This window comes from Monosiga brevicollis, genomic scaffold, assembly GCF_000002865.3.
Source record: "Monosiga brevicollis MX1 MONBRscaffold_42 genomic scaffold, whole genome shotgun sequence".
NCBI lineage: Eukaryota > Choanoflagellata > Craspedida > Salpingoecidae > Monosiga > Monosiga brevicollis.
In genome coordinates this window covers 203,814-216,171 of record NW_001865079.1, presented here as the reverse complement: position 1 = coordinate 216,171, position 12,358 = coordinate 203,814, and the positions used below count along the sequence as shown (strand labels likewise).

Sequence of the window (12,358 nt, the reverse complement as noted above, 5' to 3'; positions counted from 1 at the left end):
TACCACTAAATCGCAACACAAACCCCATAACACACTCACACACTCTCTCTCACTCTGAAAATTTCGCTCAAAAATTTTTTTTCCAATTTCCTCTCTCTCTCTCTCTCTCTGTCTGTGTGCAGGTACCGCCCCTCACCCTGCTCTTTGCCGCGGACGCCCTTGTCCCGGCACGTCCGCGCTCCTGTTTCCCGATGCCGGTGCGATCGGGCCACACACACACACACACACACACACGTATACAAGACACATAAATATACACATATACACACAAAGAAACAACTTGAGGCTTGTCTCTCACAATCTACACGCGCGGGCATCTTGCGATCTCAGGGCATCTCTGTGCAAGCACACCACCGGATTCACTGGATCAGTCAACTGCGCATTCAGCATGTATGGGGCACCCGTGCGACAAGGCTTGGGTCACACCCGGCATGGACCTCTTCTTCCCTACATGAATGAGGAAGGGGCGGCCACCGCTGCGAGCCAAAACCCCGACACGGTGCTCCCCGGCACGCCCGATGCTCGAGCCCAGGTTCCGCACAGCACCGATAGCTCGAGCCGATCGGATGAAGTGCGCCGTCTGGCCCGTGCGCAACGATTTGACGAACTCCTTTCCCGTGCTCGTTCTGCCGTACGTCTCCGCATTACTCCCCGCAACCCTTGCATCCAGCCACATCCGTTTCCCTCACGCGCGGGCCCCCGCCTCAAACCCCGACTCGCTCTCTTGATTCTTGAACAGGTGGAAAAGGCTCGCTCAGGGCAGCAGGATGACTCAGCCGAGCCTTCACCCCGACACACCCGTACCACAAAGGCTTCAGACAACCTCGTCACGCCCTTCTCGCCCGCCGAGGTCGAGGAAGACGATGACGCCGCCGCCCAAATGGCAAACCGCCCTGCCCCACCCACCGAGCGCAAACCTCTCATCACGGGCCAGGATCGGTCCCGCCCTGCCCCACCCATTGTGGCCTGGCACGGTGACACGGAATATCACGGCGAGCCCGGCGATCGTACCTCCACCGGCACGACCATCTCCGCCCTCGACAACCTCACACCCCGCATCTCCCGTGTCGTCACCGTGGCCCCTTCCCCCGGCGCCGCCCAAGAGGGCAACCATGGTGAATATGCCGACGTCAGCACCCCGGCACATGCCTCGGGAGGACCAGACATCTTGCCTGCCCCAACCCCCTTTCGTGGCCATGACCATGTCAACGTTGTTCGCGCCCTGGCCCGCGTTCTCGAAGGTCAGTCACGTGGTCGCCTACCAATGCGCCTCCGCCTCGTCTATCTTGTCCTTTTCCTTTTTGCCTCATATTCTCCATCGCCACCAACAATGCTTTCTTCAAACCGTCCAACTGTGACTAGATGCACGAGACGATCATCAGCTTGACGACTCCGCGGCCCAAGATACCCCGCTCGCTCGCCAGCAGGGCAGCGTCCTGAGCAAGCTTCACGTGGTCAATCTCGACGATGAAACACACGAGGAAATCAGTACGTTGCCACATCTTTCGCCGACAAGCTTGATCATCGAAACAATGTTCGCACCCGGCGGCCCAAAATGAACTCGTCGCCTCTCACCTCGAACCTCGCGTCTCCCTTCCACACCCTGGTAGTGCTGGGAAATGAAGCAGATCTCAACCATGCTTCGGCCGATCAGTTTAGTCCCGAGACGCTTGTCACAGAGGCTACGGCACCCTTGCTCGCAGCAGCCGCCCACGGCAACATCGCCCTCATCAAGCGTCTGGTGGACCAGGTACCATGCCATGTCGGCCTTGCCACTCTTCACTCCCAATTGCTTCCTGGCTCATTCAGCAATGCTCAATAGGGTCACGATATCAACGGACCCGATCCAAGTGGCCGAACACCGCTCATGTATGCCGTGCACTGCAACCAACTCTCGGTGGCTGAGCTCCTAGTGCAAATGGGCGCTCTTCTCGACATCAAAGCAAACGGTTAGCCAAGCTGACACCGCCACACTGGTCTTTGTTCTCGGCTGCACTATCCTCTCGCCTCTACGCAGCCCACACCCGACACGGCTGCACAATGGTTCCTTTCCCTCATCCACCTGGGCCATCGCCCCACGCTGGCATGGTACCTTTTGCGCTTGCTGCTTATTATTTAGATGGTTCAACGGCCCTGCATCGGGCCGCCTTCAGCGGCACGACTGAGATGGTTAAACTGCTCATCGAATCTGGCGCAGATCATCGCGTTGGTGATGATGATGGCCGCATCGCCTTGCACTGGGCCGCCCACAACCCTCGCCTTGGCTGCATGGCCCAACTTTTGAAAAGAGTCCGGGGCGATAACGCCATCAACCAGCCCGACCACGCCGGCATGACCGCCGCCATCTGGGCCTGCTACTATGATCGGTCAGTATGTTGTTACCTTCAGCGGGCTGGACATCTTTGTGTAGGCTCTATGACCCCATCGTTGCAAGGCAGAAAACAGTGCGGAGGGGCTCGGAGTTTGAGTTTGGGCACGAGTAGAAGTCACGCCTCACTGGCAACCACCATGTCCACCCTCACTTGTGTAGGGTGCACCATTTGGGCAAGCTCAAGCGAGCGGGCGCCGATCTTGGGGCTGCCGACGTGGATGGCAAAACCTGCATGCATTGGGCCGTGCAGCCAAATGCCGTCCAGTGTCTCGCTGCTCTGGCGCAACAAAGCAGCCGTCTTCGCCTGCGTGACCGCATTGGCCGGACAGCGTTGCACTATGCGGCCGAACTTGATGCCAAGGCCGCAGCCAAGCTGCTGCTTCGGCACGACCCGACTCTGGTGACCGAGGTCGACCACCGCTCCCGGACTGCCCTTCACTACGCTGCCGTGTGTGGTGGTTCTCGCGTTCTGCGGGTTCTGCTCAAGCACGGGGCCTCCGTCAATGCCCTGGATGAGGATGTACGTCTTGCGTGTCCAACTCGCCGCCGCACAGCCTTGCCCCAGACTAGAGAGCACACTTGGCATCGACTCTTGTTTGGACAAGCCACTTGAAACACCCCACCGCCCCCCCCTTTTTTCCCGGCCAATCGGCAAATACTGACCATTTTTGATTACCGGCTTGGCAGGGTCTGACCCCAATTGATTACGCGCGCCAGCGCCAACACGGCGCTTGCGTGGCTTTGCTGGCCAGCTATGGGCCACACGGTCGCCTTTCCATTTCTGAACAGCAAACCGGCGTTACCAATGGTGCGCACCCCACTCCGTTTGTCGCAGTTTCGCCGCCAAGCGCTAATCTACCTTCCTCCCTCCTTGAACAGGCGTCTCGAGTGCCGACTGGCTCAACTCGCAAGGCGATCAAGTGTCTGCCATCATGCAGCTCTTCCATCTTCTCACTGTAGGGTCACACCTCGAAAAGTTTACAAACGACGGCAAGGTTGGTGGGCGTCCGCCGAATCGTGTGTCGTATGTTGTGCGGCCAAGCGGCATTCTGATCTTGAGTCTGAATCTTAATTTTCATGTTGTCCTCGACCCGATTGAAACAGGGGGCAACGCACACCCGATTCTTCTGGGTGGATATGTACACGGGCGAGATTTGCTGGACCAAGTCTCCCAGTTCCTTTGTGCGCAACCCCGATGCCAGTACGTGCCCTCTCTCCGCATCATCACTTAGCACCAAGGCGTATGGCTGTAGCACACGAGGCCCCACCTCACCGCGCGCGTGTCTCGTCATAGCTTCGGCCGCCCATGTAACAGCTGTATACGAGGGGCCCAGCTCAAACGTGACCTCACGCCGCGATTACGAGCCTCAGGTATGAGCCATGTCAGGCATGCCAGCGTCAAGTTGCTTCGCTTGCGTCACCCATCGGTTTGCAAACCAACTCATGTCGCCTCGCCATAGGGCAAGCACCGGTTCGGCTTTTCTGTGGCCACCACGGACCGCGTCCTGGACTTGATCGCTCCCAATGAGCAGCTTTATCGTCTTTGGGTGGAGGGTCTGCAGTGCATCTTGACGTATGGGGCTTTGCAACTGGCGTCGGCTCAACAGGACGATGCTTAGGCTGTGCGGCCTCGTTTGGAGTAATGTGTCCGAGAGTGGAGTGTAGCCTCAGTGGTGCTGGGACTCGGTATCTTTTCGTGACCTTGAGGCCCATCACCCGACACGATGGCGTTGTGAACAAGCAAGCACGTCTTTGCTGTTCAGTTGGACCGGTAGTAATTAATTCATCAAGGATTCGGGGTGGAGATAGGCTTCTTACTGCTGGCCACCAGCCCCTCCTGTGTAAAAACCTGCACAAACAAACCAGAAAAAACTACCCCAGGAAGAACCCAAACTCTTTCAGGTTTCAGGTATTGGCCTGGGCAAGCCCTTACTGGGAAGCGGGCGCGAGGCCCTTGGAGGGCAAGGGCAGATTTTCAGCCTCAGCGCGCTTGTATTGCTTGCGCAACCATTTGCGATAACCCGAGAGTGATTTGATCTACACGCGTTGTTGGGAATGGGACAAAAGAGGTGAAATGGGGGCACTTGAACTGAGCATCGGTATGTTGGAGGCGCTGTAGAAAGAAGGATGGAGGACCAAAAGCCCACCTCATCACCATAGTAGTCATCTGCAAAGGCATCACCACCTCGACGATTGAGCATGATCCGCAGCCGGAAGTCAGTTTCACGCTGTTTTTTGGATGTCAGTGGGGCCGGGCCCGGGCCGAGGTGAGGAGCACGGTCAGATAAAGCAGAAGGCAGAGGTACCAGTAGGAAGGGAGGCAGTGCTGACCGCTTCAATGGCGCGCGCCTGACTGGGAGCCAGGAGGCGCAAGGCCACGTGGTAAAACTGGCTAGCGAAAATGGCACCCACAACGCCCGAGGCAAAGCTGCCGAGCAGGCCTATCATAAGGGGGTCGTATCCCCTGAGGGTATGGTCACACGCACACACACACACACACACACACACACACACACACACACACACACACACACACACACACACACACACACACACACACACACACACACACACACACACACACACACACACACACACACACACACACACACACACACACACACACACACACACACACACACACACACAGAGGCACAGAGGCACAGACACAGGCACAGACAGAGGCACAGACACACACACAGACACACACACAGACACACACACAGACACACACACAGACACAGACACACAGGCACAGGCGCAAAACAAACAAACAAATCACCGGCGTGAGGTGAGCAGGAGCGGCGGTCATGCAAGGGCACCAGCTGGCGAAGCAAAATGACAGGCTCCTTGGCGAGAGAAAATCTTCCAAAAAGACAAACTCACATGATGGGTTCAAATTGACCTGGTGGGCTGTCAAAGGTGAGACCCGGGTACATGGTTGAGAATTGGATAGCGGCGAGGGTGGAGCCACCAAGGTAGCCGGGTAGGGCCATGAACCAGCCGATGCGTGTGTTGCGCCGACGCAGGCGAATGTAATCATTGAAGCTAATTTCACGCAGACGTTCACGGTCCACAGGTGGCAAGCTCGCCACCGTGGACAGCTGCTGATCCAGCTGCTTGCGCGACTCGAGCTGGTCCTCCTGTGTAAGCGGTGCAATTCGGGAGCGAGGCAGCCAGTCGTATATGAGGGGTGGACGCACACTCAACATGCCAGCCACCTCAGCAACCCGGGGCAGCTTGGGCTCGGACCTGAACTTCAGTCTGTGTGGCATAGCTTCGGAATGAGCTCAGTCCACTGGCTGCCAAGAAGCGGGACTGGCTACGAGCAACCGGTCTCAGGGCGCCGGTCAAGTCCACGAGGCCGCGCTGGCGCATGCCGTACAAGAGGCTGCGTGTTGCCGCCATGGCGTTTGGTTCTACACCATCAATGGCACCAGAAAACAGACGTGAGGCTGTTTCCATCCCGCTGACTCCTCTTGCTGGTGGCACCGTCATAACAAGCGCCGATATGCTCGGAGTAGCCGGGCCCGATGCCCCACAAGGCGCTGCCAAACGGTGTCACTCACCTCGAGTTCCTTCGTGCAAGGACCGTACACACACAACAGCAGTTGACAACAAAAATCCGAAACAAAGAAAAGAAAAGTAATTTACTTTTTTTTAATCTGCCAACTGATGTCAGACAGTTCGTGCAGCCAATTTTGGCGCCGAATGAGAGAGCTCGCTGGCGCTTGATGCTGTCGTTGGTACTGATACTTGGGACTCGGGACCTGATACTGGCACTGGTCTTGGTACTTGGGACTTGGTACTTGGTACTGGTACCTGGTACTGGTGATTGGTATTTGGGACTGGTACTGGCACTGGTTCTGGAACTGGTGGTGTGGTGGTTTTATCCTTGATGTGCTTGAGGCTACTCGCATTTCCCAAACCTCACTCCCTGGCAGATGAGTGTTGGCGTCGCAGCGATAGTCTTCGTGTCTATGCTTGCTGGTACGCGGGGGTTGGTGCTTTGATTTCGGGGATTCGTTGGACAACATGCTGGCGTTGAACGGTGCTACCGTGGAAACGGCTGGTGTTGTGACGCCCAGCTTGGCACAACGAAAACGCTGGGCAGCGGCCATCGAGGGGTTGCCCGGTGGAAGTCACACCGATCCCACCACGACTTGGGAGAAGCTGCAGGTCAGAGAAGTGGGCACGCAAGAGAATCCTCTGTTGGAAAGCTGCTGTGCCTCCAGTGCATTGGCCCCGACTCTCATGCTGAACATTGCTGTGTGTAAGTGTAGGTGCGTTTGCCAGCAGCGCCTGTAAACCTGCCCGAATCACGCCCACAGGCTCCAAACACCGTCAGATTTGTTTGCATCAGCGATACGCACGACGTCCACGCTTTGGTACGACCCAGATGTCGGGGGTTTTGCATCAGTCTCGGAACCCGCTGGCACGCTGTGCCCCGACTCTTTTGCCGTGCGTGTCTCAATGCTGCCGTGCGTTACGCAGATGCCTGAACTGCCGGCAGGCGACGTCTTGATTCATGCAGGAGACTTTTCCCGAGTTGGCCAGCCGGACGCAGTCCGGGCCTTCAACGACTGGCTCGGACAGCAAACACAGTTCAAGCATTGCATCGTCATCGCCGTTCGTTCTCATTCCCCGCAATGTCGATATGCAGTCTGTCTGGCGAGGGGCCAGCCAGCTAGTGATGCATCAGCATGTTCATCGCGGGTCATGCTAACTATGAGTAGGGTAATCACGATTTGATTTTTGATCGAGCCAACTTTGCCTCAGCCTTGGCCCAGCGCTTTCGCGTTGATCCGGCATGGGGACGCATCGAGCCTACAAGCTTGCTGACCAATGCCATTTATCTCGAGAACGAGAGCGTTACCGTCGAGGGTTCGTGAATCATGCGCCGGGGATTCTACCTTGTGGACCTGCGACATGTTTTGCAGGCCTTGAAGGAAGCGAACAAAAAAGTCTGACATAAACTCCTGCTCACGGATCAATACCGCTGCCATCTCAGGTATCAAGGTATTTGGTTCGCCAGATCAGCCCGAATTCTGCGACTGGGCCTTCAATTATCCGCGTGACGTCAAGCCACAACAGGTCCCTTCTCTCTTTCACTGCTCGCTCTTGCTGTCCCAGCAAACGTGTTTTGGCCGTTGATTTAAAGAGGTTGATAATCGCTTTCTGCAACACAGATGGACGCCATTCCGGACGACGTGGACGTCCTTGTGACTCACGGTCCGCCGTTGGGCCACGGTGATGCCTGCATGTCTGGTCAGCGGGCTGGCTGCGTCCATCTGCTCGAAACCATTTATCAGCGCCTGCACCAGCTCAAACTACACGTCTTTGGGCATATTCATGGTAGGATGTTGCCTCAGCCCAGCATCCTCGCGCTGCGTGCTCACGTATCTCTGCTTTCTACCTTCTTCGCCTTTCCAGAAGGGTACGGCGTCACGACAGACGGGCAAACGCTATTCGTGAATGCCTCAACGTGCAACTTCAATTATCGTCCTCGTCAGCCAGCCATCGTGATTGATGTGCCTCAGCCCACGAGCCGGGCATGAGACAATGCAAACTAGCAAGCAAGGCGTTGCTCTTCTTTTTTCTTTTGGTACTCGCGCAGGCTCAAAACTTATGAACAGACAATTGGCAATGATGACAGATGTAATGAATTCTCTCTTGTTAATTTGTGAGCGTTCTTCTCCCTCATCATGTCTAACAACAACGCACTAATCAGAGGCCAGACAATGATCACATTGGCCCAAGCTGATGTTGCCGCTGGAGAGTGAGCCGGGGTACGCGCACTGCACCATATTGGCCTCAACAACTAGGTCAAGCGAAGGCACGGAGCCACCCGTGCGCATAATGCTGCCGCATTGAGGATTACTGGGCGAGGCGCTGAAGGCAGCCCAAGAGACGCCCGCCAGCTGATTGCGCCGGACGATGATCCAGCGCTGCCACGGTCCCTCGTAGGCCGCACACTCGGGTTCGCCCGAGGGACCACTGTGGTCCTGCAGCACGATGCCATCGCTATCAGACAGTTCATTGTTGTAGTATTCAATAAAGAAGTTTTGCCCAATCCCGTGGTAGCACTCGCCGACGCCTTGAATGGCGCCCTGGGGACTGACGCTGCAATTGGCAAAGCTGTTGTCGGCCATCAGGCTAAAAAAGGAATTGCCATAGTACTGTGCCATGGCGGTCCAGTGAAAGGCATTGCCAACGACGGCCTTGTAGTTGGCGCTGGCCACCACCGCTAACAGACTGGTGCTGGCCAGACCGGGCAGCGGGCGGTCGAGCACAGTTACGTTGGCTGTGGCATCATAGCTCGTCACCAAGCGGGTCTGACCCACGGCTGGGCCTGCCAAAACTAGAAGGGTGGTTCCGGGAATAGGAGCCTCGGCCAGCGTGGTCCAGCTCAGGCGAACCTGGCGTTGTTGATCTTCGTCGATCCAACCACCAAAGAAGGCTGTACCCCAGCCACCGGGGCCGTCTGATGTGACTGTCTCGCGCTGAAACCAGTTGTGATGAGTCCACGGATCATTGAAGGCTGGGCGAGAAATGTTGTTGCGGGCAAAAAGCCAATATTGGCTGGTGGGGTACGTGCGGGCCTGATAGAGGCTGATGGAGTTGCCATGCGGCACGGTGCCGGTCTCTGTGGCATAGGCCATGTTGTGCTCGTAGATGACACGGCTGCTGCAATCAAAGTCATAGTGGGAGCACCGCCAAAAGATCTCGTTGTCGTGGAGCCAAATGTCGGTGGCATTGAGCATGTGCAGCACATTGCTGGCCATAAAGTTGGTGCTGTCAGAGCCTTTGCCGTAGTTGGGGTAAAGGCAGGCGCCGATTTGGTCAAAGCGACACCGTGCCACCTCACCGGCGGCGCCCTCGATCCACAAGGCGTTGCTCACGTTGTACTGATACATGGCCACGCTGACATCCAACATGCTAAAGTGCTGGCCTCCAGCTAGGTGCTGTACCACGCGAAACTCGGCAGGTGCGGACAAGATTGCGATGCTGAGGTTACTCAAGCCCCAATCGTCCTGCCCGAGCAGAAAAGCCTGCGCCGAGTCTGTCACGGGCAGGGCCAGGCTCAGGAGGGTGACATCGCGGCCGGCACCGACCAAACGAGTGCGATTGGCAACGTGCAGTGTTGAAGTGAGGTTGTACGTACGCGCGCTTAGGAGAAGTTGGGCACGTACGTTGGGATCAGCGGTCAGGGTGGCAGCATGTTGGTTGGCAGCACTCAGGTTGCCTTGAAAGGCGGCATCCACATCGATCTGCACTGTGTGAGGGCTGGGTCGCGAGACAATGTGCAAAAGGCCAGTTTGCCTTGAAACGCCCCAATTTGAGGCCAATTGCAGGGTGTAGCGTCCGGCTGTGAGGTTGGCGGGCAACAAAAACTCGGCATCATAGCAGGTCGCCTGGCGGGCGGTAACGGACACCAGGGGAGAGGTGTCAAGTCGTAGGGTCAGGTCTGGGTCGGGCGTGGGGTCAGTGCTAGGCCGACAGGTGCCAGAGGCGGCGTCCATGCTGAGTGCGCGGCCCATCAAACGAAGAATCGAACCGCCCTCATACGCCACCACGGTGACGTTGGAAGACAGGGCGGGGTTGTAAGGGAGGCTGCTACGTGACACGGGGGGTAAAGCCATGCCCCACCAAAGATCGGGCTCATTGACAGCTGCAGCGGCAACGACTTGGCTGGTGTCAGAGGCTAGAACCAGCCGAAACGCGGCGGGGCCCTGCCAGGGCGTGGCTGTGCCAATCTTGATGGAAGCGTTCCATTGCTCCACCACGTGAAAGCCCGCCGCTGGCAGGGCCGTGCAATTGTCAGTGTGACCATTCCAGCATGCTTGGACCTGAACTAGCTGGAGATCGTCTCCAGCAATCACAAACGTCTCCGTGCCTTGTGTCGGTGCTGATTGCCAAGCTATGCTTGGTAGGCCATGGGCAAGAGGGCAGTAGGCCAGGTACACCAGGACCAGAACCTGCACGCACCTTGCGTGTCGAACCCTCATGACTGCGGCTGTAAACGGACAAAGACCATGGTGAGCAAAGACACACCCGGCAGCACCCAACCTCATTCCCCGAACCCTGCCTCGTTGTGAGCAGCACACCCTCAAGCCCACGATGCCCCCGACGATACCTTGACAAGATCTGAGAGCGGGCAGCAGTCCCCGAAGATCAAACCAGTGTCACACACACACACACACACACACACGTAAAAACTTTTTTTGAGCAAAACACGATTTTGTTGATGTTTTGATTGCTGTTGTTGATGTTGATTTGAATTGCTCCCTAACTTCTTGGGCTCTTGTGGCTCTTGTGGCTCTTGTGGCACTCTCGGCTGCTGGCTCCTGCTCACTCACTCACTCACGCACGCACTCACACACGCACGCACTCACGCACTCATGCACTCACGCACTCACTCACTCACTCACTTCAGACACAAGCTTCTCTAGCCTCAGGGGGAAATGGCTCGGCGTTTTGTTATGTGAGACTTGAGTAGCAAAGAAGTTTGATGGTGCTCTCTCCTGTTAGACACGCTAGGTATGAAGGAGCGAATTTGGGAGATGCAGTGGTGTTGACGGCGGTGGCGGGCAAGATCGCGGAAAGCAACACGAAGCCTTCAACCAAGGGAGTTCAGGATTACAATTTCTACCGTATCGATGAGCGTCACCACAACGAATTGATCCACTGGGAATGAGTGAGTGAATTGCGGAACAGCAACGCATGGCACGCGGCACTGGAATTGAGGGCGTTCCTTCTCCGCTGGCTCGGCCAGGGACGGAAAAGGCGCAATAGGCTCTGCCATGAGCATTACAACAGGAGCAATGCGGCTCATGCCAGGACATGCTGAAGCGGTCTGAGCCCTTCATCGGATGTGCTCAAACTGGTGCAGGCTCGTGGTGGCAGTCGCTTTGGGTCGGGCACCAGGAAAGATCTGCCAAAAACGCAGCGTCTCATCCCCAGCACCCGTGACGATGGTCTGTCCATCCGGGGAAAGTGCCTGCCACAATAGTAAAAGACGGAAGGCGTGAGGCGTTGAGCCACATGAAATCAGCTGCACACAGTCCACGATGACACATTGACCCAACCCCAACCCCAACCCCAACGACAACCACCACAGTGACAGAATCTGCTCACAAACAACAAGGTGGCGTTCAAGCCTTTGGGCCTCTGGCTGTTGAGGCTGAGAAGCGCGGCATATACGTACGAGGTATAGCACACGGCTGGTATGGCCCGTGAGGGCAGCTTGACGGGTCAGGTCGGGATAGGACCACAACACGATTTCGTTGCGGGCGTAGCCATGCGTGCTCACGAGTTCATTGGAGTACATGGACCAGCCGAGATTGCAGACCTGGGAGCTGGTGTCAATGACCTGCAGGGCCTGATCTGTCAGGGTATTCCAAAAACGAATGCACTGGTCGGCACTGCCACCCCCGGAGGCCAATAAACCGTGCTTGTGTGGTGACCAGGCGATGGCTTTGACGGCAGCCTTGTGATCTCGGAAGGTGTGACGCGGGCGGTGGGCGTGGGTGGGTTCCCAAATACAGAGGAGATTGTCGTTGGCCCCCGTTGCCAGGTGCGAGCCGTCGGGCGAAAATTGCATGCCGCAGACTTCTTGGGTGTGACCATTCATCAGTTGTGAGGTTTCACTGCGGGCACGAATATCAAGCAGTCGAACCGTGCGATCGCGACCTCCGGTTGCCAGCTGGTGGGAATTCCACGCCAAGGCACAGACTCGTTCGGTGTGCAACTGCTTGAAGGTGTGAATGCGCTGCAGTTTGGCAGCGTCATAAATGTGCACATTGCCGTTGCGATCACCAATGGCGAGAGTATTCCCTTGACGGGACCAGCGGATCGAGCAGATGTCGCCGCCTTGTTCTCCCTGCAGGTCGCACAACGTCTGCACGCGACTTGTGCCAGGCGTCCACAGGTAGACGGCAGAGCCGAGCGCCGTCTGAGGGGGCAGGGTCAAGGTGAGGCATGAGG

At 56.9% G+C, this 12,358-nt stretch overlaps 3 protein-coding genes across 3 annotated transcripts in view; 2 read left to right on the top strand and 1 right to left on the bottom strand.

Annotated features, from left to right (window-relative positions):
- The first annotated feature begins 108 nt into the window (after window positions 1–108).
- On the top strand, window positions 109–4,838 carry MONBRDRAFT_34616 (uncharacterized protein). The gene is made up of 15 exons (XM_001750515.1): window positions 109–122; window positions 331–631; window positions 740–1,241; window positions 1,363–1,488; window positions 1,611–1,750; window positions 1,823–1,949; window positions 2,120–2,366; window positions 2,531–2,891; window positions 3,059–3,179; window positions 3,251–3,366; window positions 3,476–3,572; window positions 3,666–3,742; window positions 3,832–4,408; window positions 4,519–4,599; window positions 4,703–4,838. The coding sequence occupies exons 2-13, from the start codon at window positions 389–391 to the stop codon at window positions 3,988–3,990; spliced, it is 2,316 nt and encodes a 771-aa protein (XP_001750567.1). The 5' UTR covers window positions 109–122; window positions 331–388; the 3' UTR covers window positions 3,991–4,408; window positions 4,519–4,599; window positions 4,703–4,838.
- A 1,568-nt stretch (window positions 4,839–6,406) lies between these two features.
- On the top strand, window positions 6,407–7,929 carry MONBRDRAFT_30056 (uncharacterized protein; the record flags this gene model as incomplete). Its single annotated transcript, XM_001750514.1, has 7 exons — window positions 6,407–6,550; window positions 6,655–6,759; window positions 6,866–7,000; window positions 7,108–7,255; window positions 7,383–7,465; window positions 7,561–7,726; window positions 7,805–7,929. 7 exons carry the CDS (start codon window positions 6,407–6,409, stop codon window positions 7,927–7,929), a joined length of 906 nt encoding a protein of 301 aa, XP_001750566.1.
- Window positions 7,930–8,094: 165 nt separating this feature from the next.
- The window catches only part of MONBRDRAFT_30055 (uncharacterized protein), a gene marked incomplete at both ends in the record, with an annotated part of 5,163 nt that continues 899 nt past the window's right edge, over window positions 8,095–12,358 (bottom strand). The window contains 3 exons of the mRNA XM_001750491.1: window positions 8,095–10,388; window positions 11,297–11,372; window positions 11,580–12,326. Of these exons, the coding sequence (XP_001750543.1) occupies window positions 8,095–10,388; window positions 11,297–11,372; window positions 11,580–12,326 (3,117 nt within the window). The remainder of the gene's footprint in view (window positions 10,389–11,296; window positions 11,373–11,579; window positions 12,327–12,358) is intronic.

What these genes read in the sequence shown, in the direction of transcription:
- MONBRDRAFT_34616 (XM_001750515.1), top strand. Translation starts at nt 389, where the DNA reads ATGTATGGGGCACCCGTGCGACAAGGCTTGGGTCACACCCGGCATGGA. An exon ending in TGGGCCTGCTACTATGATCG is followed by an intron (nt 2,367 to 2,530) that starts GTCAGTATGTTG and finishes TCACTTGTGTAG; the next exon opens with GGTGCACCATTTGGGCAAGC. An exon ending in GCCGCGATTACGAGCCTCAG is followed by an intron (nt 3,743 to 3,831) that starts GTATGAGCCATG and finishes GCCTCGCCATAG; the next exon opens with GGCAAGCACCGGTTCGGCTT.